At 39.9% G+C, this 19,513-nt stretch overlaps 1 protein-coding gene across 1 annotated transcript in view; it reads left to right on the top strand.

Moving 5' to 3' along the window:
* vipr1b (vasoactive intestinal peptide receptor 1b) overlaps nucleotides 1-19,513 on the top strand; it is a 239,703-nt gene that overhangs the window by 57,970 nt on the left and 162,220 nt on the right. Inside the window, exon 3 of the mRNA XM_039753682.1 lies at nucleotides 14,639-14,746. Within this exon, the coding sequence (XP_039609616.1) occupies nucleotides 14,639-14,746 (108 nt within the window). The remainder of the gene's footprint in view (nucleotides 1-14,638; nucleotides 14,747-19,513) is intronic.

Raw genomic sequence — 19,513 nt, 5'->3', positions numbered from 1 at the left:
GGCAAAGCAAGTATGAATAATAATGCAACTCAGACAATACATTAAATATTCATAGGCATGGGGAGAGCACATTTCCTTTGATGAAGACTCAATGACAAATAAAATAAATAAATAAAATATTCATTTTTGATACATCCTCTTTCAGCCTGTGAGCAAATTCATTCAAAAGTTTCCTCAATGAAATCCTGCTGCTTCCAAAATGACAGATGGCTGTTCAGAGTAATTATATGAGTGCTTTGAGCTTTTATTTCGTAGCTAATGTCTGCCTTCAATTTAAAGATTGTAGAAAATGTGATGATGAAGCTGTGAAGGCAAATAAGAAAGTCAAAGTATGAGGCAAAAATTATTCTGATTATTGTGGGTACTCAAAAGTGACACAGTTCATTTATGGTGTGCCTTTTATTTGTCAAAAAGTAAATGACATTGAATTAGAGAGAGAATATCAGTAGGTCCCACCACCCATCAATCCTTTTTGCATTTTTGATTTTAATAACTTTGAAAACGGATGGATGGAAAAAATGTCATAATAAATGATATGTTTATGTTTGATGCCATTTGTGAAAATTCTAAAGTAAATATTAAAATGCTCAGATACATTATTTTTTCAGCTTTTTTAAATTCTGGAGTTTGTTTTGGTAGCTTATTTCCAATTTCTTTGTTAATGGCAAGCTCAGGAGAAGAATCCCTAAACTCATACTAGAGCATTGTATAAAAATAAGATGTTCAGCAGCAGTGGTGTTTTTGGTATGAAAAAATCTGATGGACCAGAATTTTCCCTTATGTGTACATAATTCTTTTTCTTTACTTACCTAATTAACAATGTACAGTGCATCCGGAAAGTATTCACAGCGCGTCACTTTTTCCACATTTTGTTATGTTACAGCCTTATTCTAAAATGAATTAAGTTCATTTTTTTCCTCAGAATTCTACACACAACACCCCATAATGACAACGTGAAAAAAGTTTACTTGAGGTTTTTGCAAATTTATTAACAATAAAAAAACTGAGAAATCATATGTACGTAAATATTCACAGCCTTTGCTCAATACTTTGCCGGTGCACCTTTGGCAGCAAACAAGCTTGGCACACCTATCCTTGGCCAGTTTCGCCCATTCCTCTTTGCAGCACCTCTCAAGCACCAACAGGTTGGATGGGAAGCGTCGGTGCACAGCCATTTTAAGATCTCTCCAGAGATGTTCAGTCTGGACTCTGGCTGGGCCACTCAAGGACATTCACAGAGTTGTCCTGAAGCCACTCCTTTGATATCTTGGCTGTGTGCTTAGGGTCGTTGTCCTGCTGAAAGATGAACCGTCGACCCAGTCTGAGGTCAAGAGCGCTCTGGAGCAGGTTTTCATCCAGGATGTCTCTATACATTGCTGCAGTCATCTTTCCCTTTATCCTGACTATTCTCCCAGTTCCTGCCACTGAAAAACATCCCCACAGCATGATGCTGCCACCACCATGCTTCACTGTAGGGACGGTATTGGCCTGGTGATGAGCGGTGCCTGGTTACCTCCAAATGTGACGCCTGGCATTCACACCAAAGAGTTCAATCTTTGTCTCAGCAGACCAGAGAATTTTGTTTCTCATGGTCTGAAAGTCCTTTAGGTGCCTTTTGGCAAACTCCAGGCAGGCTGCCATGTGCCTTTTACTAAGGAGTGGCTTCCGTCTGGCCACTGTATCATACAGACCTGATTGGTGGATTGCTGCAGAGATGGTTGTCCTTCTGGAAGGTTCTCCTCTCTCCACAGAAGACCTCTAGAGCTCTGACAGAGTGACCATCAGGTTCTTGGTCACCTCCTTGACTAAGGCCCTTCTCCCCCGATTGCTCAGTTTAGATGGCCGCCCAGCTCTAGGAAGAGTCCTTGTGGTTTTGAACTTCTTCCACTTACGGATGATGGAGGCCACTGTGCTCATTGGGACCTCCAAAGCAGCAGACATTTTTCTGTAACCTTTCCCAGATATGTGCCTTGAGACAATCCTGTCTTGGAGGTCTAAAGACAATTCCTTTGAATTCATGCTTGGTTTGTGCTCTGACATGATCTGTCAACTGTGGGACCTTATATAGACAGGTGTGTGTCTTTCCAAATCATGTCCAATCAACTGAATTTACCACAGGTGGACTCCAATTAAGCTGCAGAAACATCTCAAGGATGATCAGGCGAAACAGGATGCACCTTAGCTCAGTTTTGAGCTTCATGGCAAAGGCTGTGAATACTTATGTACATGTGCTTTCTCAATTATTTTATTTTTAATAAATTTGGAAAAATCTCAAGTAAACTTTTTTCACGTTGTCATTATGGGGTGTTGTGTGTAGAATTCTGAGGGAAAAAAATTAATTTAATCCATTATGGAATAAGGCTGTAACATAACAAAATGTGGAAAAAGTGATGTATTGTGGATACTTTCTGGATGCACTGTATGTTCTTTTGCTAATGAGCAGCAAAGCATGCAAGGTTACGTAACTTTCACGTAAAAAAAAAAAGTCACAAAAATGGAAAGCTGTTGCTTGACCTGTCTTGATTGGCATCAGATCATTGTACTACTTTCTGACATTGTCATTACCTAACAGAATACAACCATATAGATATAAACATTAAAAAAAAATGAAAGCCTCGCAACCACCCACTACTTAAGAAAATCTATTAGTTACAAAGTACTTAAACTGAAGCGGCAACGCCTAAAGGTTAAAGTTAAATGGCTTTGGGATTGAAAAGGGCAAACCACAATAACATGGAAAGAATGCACAGACTACACACACTGCATGACTAGAACTGCACACTGCATATCTGGTGTTACAACTCCTACTGTGCAGTCAGGTGCAAATCTAGCAAATAATTGAAAAAATAATTTTCAATGCAAATACCTGTTCTTTCTACACAAAGACTGATCTTTGAAACAAGAGCATCATACTGCTTGCTTCTTTTCTAGAAAGGGAACAGTGCATGTGTAGGCTTCCTGATTGGCTTTTTCAAATCTAGCACACACCTCCTCAGATTTTGATGAAAATCAAGATATAATGTCTTGTGACCAATATACTGTATATAAATTTTTTTTTAAATTACTGTGGCTACCTTTATAATAGGAAATGGTACTGTACTTTTGGTATCATTTCATTTGTGAGTGTTTAGCCTTAACTGGCAAAGGCTTTAGCTGAAACTTTTTAAAAAAAAAAAAAAAAGTGGTCCTAATTTTAATATGGGTAATTATTTCCAAGTCTAACCACAAAACTGGAAAGATCAAATTAAACACACACCAAGATAAACACAGCCTCTTAGCCAGAAACAGGCTTGTAGCACCCATCACAGAGACAATTTTATATAATGCAAAAAGCAAGATTTTTCTAGATAAGTAAGTACATCAACCAAAAGGTAGAAAACTGGAGACAAATTGCTTAAGAAGACAAACTCCAGGATTGCTATAAACATTTTAATACTATACCATTTTCTAAACTCACTTAATGCTGGAGCCTATCGCAGCCAGCATAGATAGAACTTTGTTTGTTCCTTGAGGGAAATTTGTCTTTTCACAGAAACTTTTTAAATAAATGAATACATAAATAGGTACATAAGTAAGTAAATACACACATACATACATACACACTATGATCACACTCCAAAATGTGCACCACCTCCACATCCACTCCCTTAACAGTGACCAGCCATAGAGGCTCTTTGGTGTGGTGAAAGACAAAAAACAGTTCCTTGGTTTTGCTGATATTAAGTTGCAGACAGTTCATTCTTTTACCAAGAAGTAAAGTCCTCCTCCTGACTCCTCTTTTCTGTCTCATCCAGCTTATCAATACACCCTATAAGTGCAGAATCATCACAGAATTTCTGCAAGTGACATGACCTGGTGTTATATTTATAGTCAGAGGTACAGTAATCCCTCCTCGATCGCGGGGGTTGCGTTCCAGACCCCCCCGCGATAGATGAAAATCCGCGAAGTAGAAACCATATGTTTCTATGGTTATTTTTATATATTTTAAGCCCTTATAAACTCTCCCACAATGTTTATAAATATTCCCCGCACAGTTATACAGCATAATCCCTTTGTATTCTCTTAGATATTAGGTAAGATTTATTGAAATTATGTATATAAACACAGTTTATATACAGTAAAACCTAAATATTATTTTAAAGATATTGAGTGTCTCCGATATCACGTTACAACCATTACGATAGACATGCCACCAGCAATAAATACGTACAATGCAACAAATATAGTATACAGTAAATGTGTGTACAGTGACACTAAACGTACATACATGTACTAAGTACTGTAAGTAGAAAATTAATTATGGTTACTCACCAACAATGACACGATGACTTGTCCGATAACAATGAGTTTTATTTTACTGCACAACAAAGGAGAGCGTTACAGCCCTTAAAGGAGCCACTTCAGGCGATTGTGTAACACTGCCGTTGTTCTTCTTCTGGCAGTCTTCAATCCAAATCCCTAAAGCAGATTCCATCCAGACTACTGCCTTATTACATCCAATTACAACTTGTTTTGCACCCTGGTTAAAAGGACACTGCGGCCGTAGATCTTATATTCCTTTCCTACTTTTTAAATAAAAAGAATCGTAGCCTTCAACAAATCCAAAACGTTTACCTTTTCGGCAATCATTAACATCTTCCGTTTGCGCTTGAGCACGGCCCCTGAAGCAGCAGCAGATCGTTTTGGAGCCATAATGAAGGGCTTGACTATGCACAAAGATAAACACAAAAGAGCACAACTCTTTACACAGCGAAACACGTTGATGCTGAATGAGCAAGATGAGACTTCCTGGTTAACACTGCAGTCAGCAAGCAGGAACTTAACAGCGTGCTCTGATTGGTTAGCTTCTCAGTCATCCGCCAATAGCGTCCCTTTTATGAAATCAACTGGGCAAACCAACTGAGGAAGCATGTACAGGAAGTAAAAAGACACATTGTCCGCAGAACCCGCGAAGCAGCGAAAAATCCGCGTTATATATTTAGTTATGCTTTCATATAAAATCCGCGATAGAGCAAAACCGCGAAAGTCAAAGCGCGATATAGCGAGGGATTACTGTATAGTGAGTGAAGAGAAAAGGAGTCCTTTTTGGGGCTCCAGTGTTGCGCACATCCATATCAGAAACACAGTCCTTGAGCTTTACAAACTGTGGTCTTCCTACAGATAGTCCATTATGCAGGACACCTTTGGTTCATCCACCTGCATATCTCTGAGTTTACCCCTTAACAAGGATGGCTGGATGGTATTGAATACAATGGAGAAATCAAAGAACATAATCCTCACAGTGCTACCAGCTTTGTCCAGGTGAGAATAAGCTTGGTGGAGCAGTTTGATGCTTGTATCCTGTACTCAAGTCTTTGTCCAATAGGCAAACTGCAGTGGGTCCAGGTGGTCTACCTTGAGAGAAGTCATATAGTCAGAGACCAGTCTTACAAATATCTTCATGATGTGAAAAGTAACATACTGATTAAGGAACTGGAAATATAAAGCCATTTTAAGATATGGTTACATTTACTAAACAACAGGATCACTTGAAGGAGTTCTTTTCACTTTTGGATGTGTGTGGCACATTTCAGGCCTCAACTGTTGTCTGTAAAAGAGGATTTAGACAAATCTAGAAATCATAGCAACATATGGAAAACTTCATGAGAATTACACTTTTTAAATTCTGGGCACACTGTTAATGTTCATAAATGTTATAATTTATGGAAGACCGAAAAGGTCAGAAGGTAAAACTTTTGAATATTCAGTGAAATTATGAGTAGAAATAAGTGTTTTATTTAGTTTAGTTTAGCATTAAATATGCAATACATTAAAGGATCACATGTGTGATTTTTTTTTTTTTGCTATATATAGAAATGTATTTCTAATACTTGCGCTCAAAAATTGTTGGATTTTAGAATTTGTTGCTCACACAAAAAAATTACATGCACCATACCACTCCTTAGAGGGAACTTCCTCACCACTGTCTTTAGCTGGCTGCGTATTGAGCATCTGCTGTTGCAAAAATAGGGATTCATGCAGCTTATTATTCATGTGGCACACAAGCAGCATGTACTGGAATTGTCTTCTGCTGAAAGCATGCAAAAGATCAGAGTAAAGCACAGCTATTTGCCTTTTTGCTTCTTTTTACAATTTGAAGTTCAAAACTTTATTTTGTGTAAGTAGCCGGATTCTGTGTAATTGACTGTATCACACTACCAACCCTCACTTTATGAAGGTGTCATTATTTATTACATACAAGTCATTGTTATGCAAGGAAAATGGTGATTGGAATTGAAATCATGCATATATTTGGTAAATATAAGGGGATATGCAAGGAGTAGATATTCCTTTGGCTGTCAGTAGTTTAAGTTGATCTTTAATCGTTGATAACAAAGGACACAAAAAATTCAATAGAGCTTTGGGCCAGTGCTTATTTTTAATGTGACCACTGTTGCCGGAGGCTGCTTTACTAAATTTAAGCAATAACCATCAGCAAACCAGCAAATACATCCTGTTAGAAGATTAGCAAGCTTAAACAAAAAGGTCGGGCCTCTTTTATTGAGGCAATTGATTAAAAATGACAAACCTCAAAGAGCAAATATTCAATTTAATTTTCTTAAGAAATTAGACTGACATGGTAAGGATTTTTTTCATTGACCCGAATGCTGTTTCTTGTTTCAATATCATTTGTTATATTATACCAATAGTAGCTTAAGAAGGAGTCTTTAATACAGTAGATGGACAAATCCAGGTTATGAACATGGGGACGGATGTATTTATTATGTCAATCAATCCATTTTAAAACGATTTTAAAAAAATTGTAAACTTTTTCTGATTCCTAACTGCATTGGTTCCATATGTGTGAGATCTGGAATTGAGTACTGACGTAAAATCATGTTGTGCTTTTTGTCTTAGATTTTCTCCAATAACATGTGTGTTTCACACACTAATTAGCATTACTTACACACATTTTATATCACTGGAATCAAAAGCAGAGAGTGACTGTGCACAGCAGAACAAGTCTGATCATGAGAAAATATGCAAGTGAAAAATACTGGAAAGGCAATACAGTGATCCCTCCTCGATTACGGGGTTTGCGTTCCGGAACCCCTTTGCGAAAGGTGAAAATCCACGAAGTAAAAACCATATATTTATATTGTTATTTTCATATTGTCGCGCTTGGGTCACAGATTTGTTCAGAAACACAGGAGGTTGTAGAGGCAGGGACTTTTAAACACTGCAAATAAACATTTGTCTCAAAGATGACAGTTCCATCTCACAATTAAAAGAATGCAAACATATCTTCCTCTTCAAAGGAGTGCGTGTCAGGAGCAGAGAACGTCAGCAAGAGAGAGAGAGACAGAGAGAGAAAAGCAAACAATCAAAAATCATTAGGTGCTGTTCGGGCTTTTAAGTATGCGAAGCACTGTGTGACAAAGCAGCTGCAGGAAAGGAAGCAATGTGAAGGTAGTCTTTCAACATTTTTTAGAGGAGCGTCCGTATCTTCTAGGCCAGTGTGCGAACAGCCCCTTTGCTCACACCCCCTCCGTCAGAAGCAGGGAATGTCAGAGAGAGCGAAAAGCAAACAATCAAAAACCAATAGGTGCTGTTCGGTGTGACAGATAGAGGGCGCTATCATCCTCTTGAATCCTCGGACAATACGTCATACACCAGGTAAAAGTCCAACAAGTTGACTTTTTATTAATAAACAGTGCACAAAGCACCCTCCACTCCACAATACTCATACAATAATTCAATAATACACAATAAACCGATCCTCCTAATCCCAGACGCGTTGCCACCCTTCCACCCAGTTCATCTCGATGTCTGGGATCTCCCACAGTCCTTTTATAGTCCTTGACCCAGAAGTGTTTCTTCTGTCTCCGTCCATGTGACTGGTAACACTTCCAGGTAAGATAAAAACTCCTTTTCTTCAACCCGGAATGACATCAGTCCTCGTGTCCATGTGAGTCGGACGTACTTCCGGGGTATAGGGCAAATAACTGCTGCTTCTACCTGTAGCGCCTGCTAGCGGCCCCAGTGGTATCCAGCAGGGCTGTGGATAAAAACTCCATTGTCCATAATTCCCTGCTGGCATTCGGGGCACCTCCACGCTGCAGGGAGGGTTCCACCTGGTGGCCTGAGGGTATTGGCCGGGATGACTGGCCGGCCATATTCCACATCGGGCTTTTAAGTATGCGAAGGACCGCGTGGGAATCATATCGTATATCATTGAGGAATTTTATTTAATACATACTACGTGCTATGATTGGGTAGCTTCTCAGCCATCTGCCAATAGCGTCCCTTGTGTGTAATCAACTGGGCAAACCAACTGAGGAAGCATGTACCATAAATTAAAAGACCCATTGTCCGCAGAAATCCGCGAACCAGCAAAAAATCTGTGATATATATTTAGATATGCTTACATATAAAATCCGCGATGGAGTGAAGCCGTGAAAGTCAAAGGACAATATAGCGAGGAATCACTGTAAACACTCAATCTTGCAGTACATTTTGCACATCCAAAATAACATAATGGAGCCTACTAGTATGAGAAAAACACACAAGAGAAGGATCATCAGAAAGAACATAAAAAGAACATGCCAATAAGGCAACATAAAACAAAACAAGATTTGCTATACTCAGTCTAGCTCTCACTGGTCTTGAACCATAAACTATAAAGTGGAGTAGCTTGCCCACTTCCTCACCTCTGCCAATCAAGGCAGTTTCATTTTCACCTCTACACTCATTCTCTCTCCCTCTGTCCATTTTGAACCAATGAGACTTTGACCAAAAACACTCCAATCCTTGATATCATATTCTGTACCTCTGTACTGAGGAGGATTTACATCGACTCCCTGAAGCATCTCTGGACAAGTCACAGAATCACCTCTGGGATTGAGTGCCTGCAGTCTGTTTTTGATGCCAGTGAACAGGCTACACCTCCTGTGATTACAACCCTGAATCATGACTAGCCTCTCTCCCAAGCCTGGGACCATGTGTTGCTTTCTAATGGGTTATATGGCAATGGCTGACCTGTACTTCTATGACGCGAGTTTTAAAATAGTCACATAGTACCATTTCTCCTTACTTGGCACCATTGCAGTCCTCCATTACCCAGTGGGTAATGTGATTTGCAGTTGGTTTCTTTTTTTTTGCTATTGTAATCTAGCAAATTAAGTTTGAATTTTTTTGCATTCTTTCATTTTAAGTTGTTAAAATTTTTTACATGTTTTTGCAATACAATTGTGAACTCCTATACACCTTGGCCAATTATTTTTGTGTTTTTAAGGAGTTGCTATGGAGTTCCAGCTCAGTGGGTATAAAATTTAATCCATTCAGATTTCCAGATGACCCCAGTTTGTGGATACAAGAAAAAAAAACTAGGCATGTGTATTTATTATTTTGGTAATCAACTTGTATTTCTTCATTTTGACTGCAAGGATTTAATTTTGGTTTTGATATTATGTCTTGTCGGCTTATCTGGGTACAGTCTTATTTTTGTTATCCTGACTCCCATCTTTCTCCTGATCTCTTGTCTTTCTTCTCTTGTGGTGTGTCGTTTTCACTTTAGACATAACAGAAGTAATGTTCCAGCTTTACGAGAAATCTGTGGCCTCTCTCATATTAACTCGAAATAGATTATCTGAACATCTTTCAACATCCAACGGGAATATTACAAGTTTTGTCCCAGCTGTTTTCTGCAGTGACATCCCAGCCCATTGCACTCATTATATATAGCCCCTAAAACAAATATCTTTTGATAATGATAGAGATGGCTAAGAGTTTTGAGACATTTTAGAGCCTGTTTTGCTTTGTCTGGTTTATGATGTTTGCTTTGTGTTTTTAGATGTAGCATTTTTATTTGACCGTTTTTTGTTGATATTTTTGATCAGTGCCTTTTCCTAGATCATGATTTTTGCTTCTTCTTTTCTAATATTCTCATCTCTCATTCTTGTTTTTCAAGACTATCTCCTTTTTCCTATCTCAAGACATTCTTCTTCTCACACTGTCCATAACAGGTTGTGTGACTTTTCTGTGCTGTATGCCCCACTAGAGTTGCAGTCTTTTGCCAGATAGGCAAACATTAATCATTCTGGGTCATTTAGGTGAAGATACAGAGTGAACTGTACTGAAATATCAAGTCCCCTCCAGAAATGACTCTTTGTACTATTGTATGGCGCTGGTATTATCTAACATTAAATGAAAACATCTGCCACATATCTGCTTTGGCACATACTTATTAGCTTTTCTTTTTCTTATCTTTTGAATAGCACCAGCTGCTCTCTCTTTACTACTTTACATCTGCAGTTCTAGAATCCCCTTCCCCCAGATGTTTTCTGAACAGTTCATGATCTTCGTTTTTCCAGGAGATTATCATTATATACATTATCAAGGAAAAAGGTGTACCTCTGACAATGCATTAAAAATTATTTATATACTGTATAAACTATATTTATATTTTATATATAAAAAAACTAAATTAATCTAACCCTCAAGCATTCAAACAGCCTCATTTTGTTCACTTCCAGGCCACATCCTTTAAATTATTTTTCCAGGCATCTGTATGTATGTATGTCTGTCTGTCTGTCCGTCCATGGTGGTCAGGTGATAGATATATGACAAAGTCCCAAGAAATGTTAGGCCACCAAATGGGTTACCCTATTTACTTCTAGCACAAAAATAATAAAAGTAAAAGTAAAAGCCACTGCTCTTCTATTAAAGGATCTATACACTGAAGTTTCAAATTCTAAGAACAGATAGGACAAGGTCAATTGCCCTCACTGGGCATCTTCTCGGTGCTGAGGATGGAAAAAAGATGGCACCATTAGCAACAGCACTGCCTCTTGCCCTGGTAGGGTGTTGCTCACCTTGGACATACCCAGAAGGTGTTTCTTGGATGTGCATACACAACTATATATACATATAACATATATTGTGAACGCTGGCCCTGGCACAGACAGACGGACATCATATTGTCACCACACACCGTTTATTTACAGTATTATTTACAAAGTTTGTGCTCACGTGCACCCCCAGTGCCTTCTCGCACCGATCTCCCCAAGTCCAGGCCCACAGTCTTTTGTGCCTTCCTGGCCGCCTCCCGTCCTCTCTCTCCAGTTCCGTCTGCTTCCTCCCGACTTCCACTCCTGACTGGAGGGAGGCGGCCCCTTAAATAAGGCTCCCGGATGAGCCCCAGGTGTTTCCGGCACCTGTTCCTTGGCCACGCCCCAGCGTGGCGGAAGTGCTGGGTGCCTTCCTGGCAGCTCTCCGGGCGCCACATAAAGTCTTCCCCCCGGCACTTCCTGGTGTGGCGGAAGTGCCGGGCTCCCGGGATAATTAGGCACAGGGGCGCCGCCTGGCGGTGGCCACGGGTCCCTACAGGGCTGGGCTTCCATGCCCTGTACCCGAAGCCCCCTGCGTAACCAGGACGGACGCCCCCACTCTGTCTGGAGGAGGCACTCGCCTCCTCTTGTCCTCCAAGGCGTCCCGGCCGGGCTCCAGCCCCAGCCGCGGACCGTGCGGGACAAACCGGCATCGGAGCGCCGCCTGGCGGTGACCACGGGCCCCTACAGGAAGGGCTTCCATGCCCTCAACCCGTGTCCCCCAACAGAACCAGGACGGACGCCCCCTCGCGGTGTGGAGGAGGCACAAGCCCTCCTCTCGTCCTCCAAGGCGTCCCGGCCGGGCTCCAGCTCCGGCCGGCGACTGCATGGGATCAACCGGCATCGGCGCCGCCTGGCGGCAACCACGGGCCCCTACAGGGTAGGGCTTCCATGCCCTCGACCCGTGGCTCCCAATAGAACCAGGACGGACGCCCCTCGCGGTCTGGAGGAGGCACAAGCCCTCCTCATGTCCTCCTGCGTCCCGCGGGCTCCAGCCCGGCCGGGGCCACATATATATATATATATATATATATATATATATATATAATATATATATATATAACATATAGATAGGTATGCTCTCTTGAGCCCAGTGTTTATTCCATCCTTTGTCACTGTATAATACTATATAATATGTTCTGCTGTGGTATCCAGTATTTTAGATTTTAGCAGGTAAAGCTTTCAAGATAAAATAACAGTACTTCAGCTCCACTGGCTGGCACAAAAAAAGACACAAGCATGATCTTATACATTTATTACTACAGAACAGCAAATGCTAATGGTCAATACCTTCTCAGTTTTAGAGACCAATGCCCATATTTTCAGGCATCTCAGAGTAGGAAAATGGTCCTAACTAGTTCAAAAATTAGTAACACAAAATTGATTTAATTCTTAGGAGTAAGAGCAGAAGCATTTTATCAATTTTAATGATTTAGAAAAATAATTCTAACTTCACCATGACCTCAGGGAGCTTGTGTGCTGTCCTAACTGTCCTTGATCAATGAGTCTGTACAGTAGCTGGTTTTATGAATGTACCGGTCAATGTTGCAGAAACAAGAGTGCACAGTCAGAGCTTTCAATTTACCAGTCTCATTTTCATCTATAGTCACAAAGCCGGAGTAGTGCCTGAGTGAATGAGATTTCAAGTACAGCCAGCCAAAAAGAAGACTAACTGTCTGTGACAAGTGTAGAGTTCAGCACTAAGGAAGGATCTCAGAGCTGAACTGCTGCTTGTTTGATTTGAGAGGGCTGGTTGAAGTGGTTTGTGCATATCATTAGAATGTATCCTTTGCACTTCCTGAAGAGGGGGTAGAAGGAATTGCCCACAGGGAGGAAACCCTGTGGCAGATTTAGGACATTATATATGGATTCTATCTCTTAGCATTTGGTAATCCTTTAACAGATAATGGAAGATGTTACTGAGGATGGTGTGAGCTAATTAGCCCAGAATTTCATTAACCCCATAATGAATGAAAATTATGAAGATGAAAATCCTGGTGTTATATCAATGAAATTAGTAACTCCTTTGTTATATTCAGGGTTGTATCACACACTTGGTCAGTCAGACTTTGGAGGCAAATTTATGACACTTTTAACTATATTTAGTTAATGCTCGACCTCCATCAATGTGCTGTCTTGGGGAACTTCCCAGTTTTTGCAAGAAGCGTCTGATCCTGAGCTTATAAATCATTAAGGAGTAAAATATAAAAAAGGTGAATAAAGTGCTGGTGTCTAAAGAATATTCTGCTATGTATTACTGGTATAAACAAAAGATCTGTTGTCAGGGATGCCAGGGGCCATGACCCGGCCGGGACGCCAGGAGGGACCGGAAGAGGGTCAGAGCCCTGCCTGGATCACGTGGGGTTTGCCTTCCGGGTTGCTTTGGGGGCCACGGGTCGAGGGCATGGAAGCCCTTCCCTGTAGGGGCCCGTGGTCACCGCCAGGAGCGCCCCAATGCCTTGGGGACTTGTTTCCCCAGCAATCCCGCCACACCAGGAAGTGCTGGGGGGAAGATTTATAACGCCGCCCGGAGAGCAGCCGGGAGGACAGCCGGCACTTCCGCCACGCTGGGGCGGGGCCAACGAAGGAATGCCGGGAACACCAGGTGCTCATCCGGGTCAGCTATAAAAGGGGCCGTCTCCCTTCATTCAGAGCTGGAGTCGGGTGGAAGGAGGACGAAGCAGTGGAGAGTGGAGGCGGCCCGAAGAAAGGCATTGTGGCCAGGACTTTGTGTTATTTGGGGTTTGTGCACTGAACTGGGTCTTTGTGACCATTATTTGGGGGTCTTTGTGACCATTATTTGGGGGGTCTTTGTGACCAAAGAACTGTAAATAGTGTAAATAAACGTGTGGTGGTTGTGAAAAACAAGATGTCTGCCTGTCTGTGCTCGGGTGCCGTTGACACTGTATAAAGAGAGAACATTGGGCCGTTATGAGTAAAAATTTCAGTACACCTCGGCTTAGATTGTTCAAGTGTCTGAAATTGTATTAGAAGGATGCAACACCTTTGTTTTGTATGAGACTAGATTATTGGTTGTTGGTGAAGGTGATGAAAAATTTTGTCTCTGGTGAGGGTCCAGAATCTCCTATATATGTTCATGTGATGTGAGGTTTGGTGATGGTGATAGCCATGGTGTATGATTGCTGTTTTGTTTAAGTAATGATTTGACTCATAATCTATAGGTAAGAGCTTATGATTCTCACTACTATCAGACTAGAAATGCTTCACCACAGATTGAATGTGACAACTAAGAATTGCTTTGTATTTATGCACCCTACACAATAACAGTAATGCTGACATTCTTATTCTGAATGAAAGTTGGTCCATCTCCTTTCAAATGTATTACAGTAATGAGCCCTGTCTCAGAATGATAGAATCTTTAAGTCATTCAGCGAACTTAATGGGCAGTTAGGTCTGCCCAATATTCCTGTACGTGACCTAAAGCATAGTAATTATTAATTAATTATTTCAATGAAAACACCTATGTAGAAGTAACTGTTTTCAATAAAGTGTGTATTCCTTGTTTATTAGTTTCTATAACTTTGTCAGTTATGTGTATAATGATCAACAAGTGTTATGCATGGCTGGCATGAACATTCGTTACTAGTTACAATATGTGTATACTTGATTAGTTAATTGCCTAGTTTCTAATTCTGGTTAGTTTTTCTATCATATTTGAATCCAGAATTAGGGATCCTTTGCCACATCAAAACTTACTGCTGGGTAGTTTGATTTTTTTCTTGTCTTCTAACATCTTTTCATTTCTGTAGGGTGCAGAGGAATGTGGGATAATATAACCTGCTGGCCAAATGCCAAAGTTGGAGAAGTGGTTGAGGTCAAGTGTCCAACATATTTTGGTCTTTTCTCAAATTTACATGGTAAGTTAGATCTGCAGTTTCTACTCTTGAATATTTTATTTTGATCTTTTCATACAGAAAATAAATATTTTATTATTTTCTCCTTATTCAGAAAAAACATTTCCACCTGGTCATTGTGGCTTCTCTGTCTGAAATATTCAAGAGCATAATGATTTCCTTATCAGGATACAAATCACAAAGAATGCTAATTTCTGTGGATAGTTTTAATTTAATTTATTTTGACATATTCTTGATATTTCCAAAGTTATTTCTAAAGGATATATTACTAGATTTTAAGAAGTAATTAAATTGTGAAAAGACCTGTGGGATAATTGAGAGTTCCTTGTGCTACAACTGGAATCCCACCCATACATTCGACTGCTGATTTGTAATAACACAAATAAAAAGAAATACCTTTTAAGTGAGTAATTATAAAGTTATTTTGTAGGTGTTGTACCAACATTAATAAACAAGAAAAATCTTATAATTCTGAAGCATGCTGTGTTGAAACTGTAAGTTCTGTCTTGTGTCTGACACCAGAATAAAGGTTGATGTCTCCTTCGTTAACTACAGTATATAATGTACTAGCTGTTGTATCCATCTGACATGTGATGAAATCTAAGTAATCAATGCATGCCTCAGTGTTAACGTTTCCACTGCATCATCTATTAGAATGTACAGTATTTTGAAATGCATGTAGTAATAAAATGCATTGCATTTTTCATTCCAACAGATGGTACATTACAAACAAGTAAAAAAATGCATTACTACAAATATTTGCAATGAGCAATCAGTTGGAATGACAGAGACAAAGCAACTGGACAGACACATAGACACTTATCCTTTTATAGTATTAACAGGAATGACTGGTGTAGGGTGGCACATTGGTGCAGTGGTAATGATGCCACCTTGCAACAAGGTGACCAGGGTTTGTGCTCTGGTTGCTCACTGTGTGGAGTTTGCATATTCTTTCTTTTTCTGCATGGGTTTCCTCCGGGTACTCCACTTTCCTCCCACAGTCCAAAACGCAGGCAGGTTAAGTGAACTGGCAATGTTAAGTTGTCAATAGTGTGTGTGTATGGTTTTACCTTGTGATGGAATGGCACCTTGTCCAGATCATTTAGAAAAACATGGCAAGAACAGGACATTCTATTTACCTAGATTGTCCAAAATAATATCAAGTTGAGATCTGAAGGTCCCTTTAGTTGTATTCTCCAGGACACTCCTTGGTGTTATTCCTGCCTTGCAACCCTGCTATGTGTATATGGAAATGTGGATGTTAATAGTTTGAGATGATGAGAAAAGACAGCAACACCGACACTGTCAGTCAGCCCCATAATTGTCCTCAGCAAACTACCTCTGTCAAGAATAACAAGTTCATTAGGGTGATTCAAAGCCTGGCAATTACAGAAGTGAGGCAGTTTGCAAATGGCTGAGTTAGAATTCTGTATCAGGGGACCTTCAAACTTTAGACAGGAATTAGCAAAGATGTAAATGCTATTGAAAAGTAGTACTTTTATGATTACTGCATATCCTTATTGAATATTAACTTAATTTCGCATTGCTTGTATATGTGTCATTTACAAAATATGAAACATCAATCTTAAAGTTTTTTGGAAATAATTTGAATGCTGAATGCGAATCATGATGATTTATCGTGAAAAGGTGGCAGATGAAAACATCAAATTACATAGAACTTTAAAAATGTAGGATTGCTACACTTCTGAGATAAAAGAAAATTAAAATTATATACAGTACAGTATGTGTTTGTATTGTTATTTGAATAGACATGTCACTACAAAAATAATGTAATATGACTTTTAGAAGCATAAAATTTAAATAGCATTTCAAATTGTGTATATGCTTTTTTTTGCTGTTAAACTTTGTTGGGAGTATTTAGGTACCTATTTGAGAGTCAAAGATACATCCCTCCAACTGTGGCAGTGAAACCACGTGTTGTGACCGTGTCTGTGTATCTGGGCAGGCATGTATGTGCATTGCTGGTTGGGTACTAATCATAGCACAGTAAGTAAATAATTATAGTAAGTAAAGATTATACTTCAACTCAGAGGACTTGTAATCAAAAATATAACACTGATAGACATGGCCTTACTGTGATCCTTTCATATCTCTAAATATATAAAATCCAACGTCTGTCTGTCTGTTCGCTTTTCACGAGAACTACTTAATGGATTTAGATCAGGTTTTTTCTATAATTTGCTTTAACATTCCGGTTTATTTTTTGACTTCTTTCATCGCGCTAAGTATCATAGTTCAGTTGCGGCACCGAGCTGAGGGTAGGGGGAGGCTGGACGTCAGGAGTAGGGAGCCAGGCCGGGCCAACCTCCGTTCAAGTTGCTCTATTTTTCACCATTTGTTGGAGTGTACTTTGCCTCCGCTGTACTGTAGACATTATCATTATTGAAGAGTAACATTTGACGTTTTTGAGAGAGAGATCACAGCTACATGTGTTTTAGACAATACCTGTTCATCGGCGGAGATACCATGGCCACATGCTCTTCTCCCCACGAGGGGGACGCTCTCTCATCAGAGCTGAAAATGATCAAATACAGTGGCAACATTTGACATTAGAGCGTACCTACCTTCCACTTGGCCAGAGATACCTGGCCAACTTTTTACATTTTTGGCAAAGCGATCACAGCTACATTCTCGCCCTTGATAGCAAAACCAAAAATATTGTAATCAAGAGGCCCTCAGATACGAAAGCTATCAATACAAATTCTTCTCAATACAAATTATTACTTTTTTAAAAGTTTTTATTGATTTTTTAAAGTTTGTCCTGTTTCACTATTACGTGGGCAGAGCCACGAGGGACAGGTAGTCTATTATATATTTTTACTTGTTACTTATGTCTTGAAGGATGCAATTATCCAGCCAAACCTATCAGGCCATATAATGGGCCATTTACACTACTGGTTAAAAGTTTCAGAACACCTCAGTTTGTCCAGTTTTTCATCACATTTAATCAGTCAATTGTGAAAAGGTAAGCAGTAAAATGCCAGAGTTTTCAATTTAAACATTATGTTAGGAACAATTGGAAAAAAAAGAAATATCAGAATATTACAAATGGGCCTTTTTCAGGGAACAAGTAACAGGTTATAACCTACAGATGTTCTGTGACCTCTTCACAGTGGAAACTGAGACTTGCTTTTCTCGACCACTGTACTGTTGTTGAGGTACCTGTCTTGCAAGCTGGTGACCCTCAGAGACTTGTCTTCTGATTTAGTTGTGATTTTTAGGCCATTCATTGCATTTCAACTAATTAAATTTGAAGATAAACTGGGAAAACCAAGGTGTTCTAAAACTTTTGGCCAGTAGTGTAGAACATACACTTAAATCCCCAAATAAATTCTTACCTTCCATCTAATTACTCAGTCTAATTTTCCTGTATGAAAAACATTGGGGCAGATTTTAAATTTGATTGAAGAATAAACTAATTCACATACAGCAGCATAATTGTCAGAGGTGATGTGCACATTCTTTCTCTACCTGCCCGTGGTGTATGCTTTATTTGACTCCAGGTGAGGTTGATTGTTTGGCATGCCATTTCCTCTAACAAAATCACTGAACATGATTGGAAAAGGCTATACTTTTTAAACTGTTGTAGATATTTTAACAAAAAACAACAAAAATGCTATTATGATACACTTTATGGCCAAACATATGTGGACACTGCTCCAGATTATTGAGCTCATGTGTTTCAGCCGCATCCATTGTGAACAGGTGCATAAACTCAAGCAAATAGGCATTTAGTCTTCATTGACAGACGTTGGCAGTAGAATGGATGGTACTGATGAGCTTAGTGACTGTGACACTGTCATAGGATGACTTCTTTGCCACAAGTCAGTACTGTAGCTGAAATTTCTGTGATATGGTGAAGTGGAGGTGTCTAGGACCAACAAAATGTCAGCCCCAAATTAGCTAATCACACAAGCACACAGAGTGGGGTCACCAAATGCTGAAATACATAGTGAGTAAAAATCACCAATCTTCTGTTGCATCACTCACAGCAAAACTACCACTACAAGCAACATCAGCACAAGGACTGTGTATTGGGAGCTTTGTGAAAAGGGTTTCCATGGCTAAGCAGCTGCAGACAAGCTCTAAAGCACTATGGGTAAGCCTAGTGAGCACCAATCAGTAAATCACACTCATTTGGTTAGAAAATAGCTAAGCCACCAAGGTGAGTTACTAGGCAGAAAACAGTTATGGGGGAGACTTTAGGTACTCTAATGCACGCTGTGTTAGACCAGATAAATTTACAGTCTCCAGTTGCTCCAAGTACTTACAGTAGATAACATCTATAAGGACATGGTCAAATGGTGAAACCACTCCATGAAATGGTGGTTCTTGTTACTGAGCCAGTGTCCCTGGAGCTGTGAGTAAGCAGCGGAAACACTTTACAACCAAAACAGAAAATGGAAATCTCTGTTTTTATAGTAGCATGTTTGCTATGAAAACTCCATTTTCACTTCCAATCTTTAGTGTTTACATGCAAAGCTGTACTAAAGTTGTAGCCTTTTAGAAGTGCTTTGCGGGACACATGGAATAGTCCCCATTAGAGTAGCCATCAGCCAAAGTCTCATCTCAGAAGTCCACTTCACATGCTACTAAAGCTCTGGATCTGGTGATTAACCAGTTCACTAGCTTGTAGACCTATGATTTTCTAAGAGGCTGTTACCAGATAGTCAGATTAGGTCTTCACTCATCACCCATTTTGCTAATGAATAATGGAGCTCAACAAGTTTTTGTGCTGAGTCACCTTCT

This window comes from Polypterus senegalus, chromosome 5 (assembly GCF_016835505.1).
Source record: "Polypterus senegalus isolate Bchr_013 chromosome 5, ASM1683550v1, whole genome shotgun sequence".
In the NCBI taxonomy this organism is placed as follows: domain Eukaryota; kingdom Metazoa; phylum Chordata; class Cladistia; order Polypteriformes; family Polypteridae; genus Polypterus; species Polypterus senegalus.
This window is presented reverse-complemented; position numbering and strand designations above follow the sequence as displayed.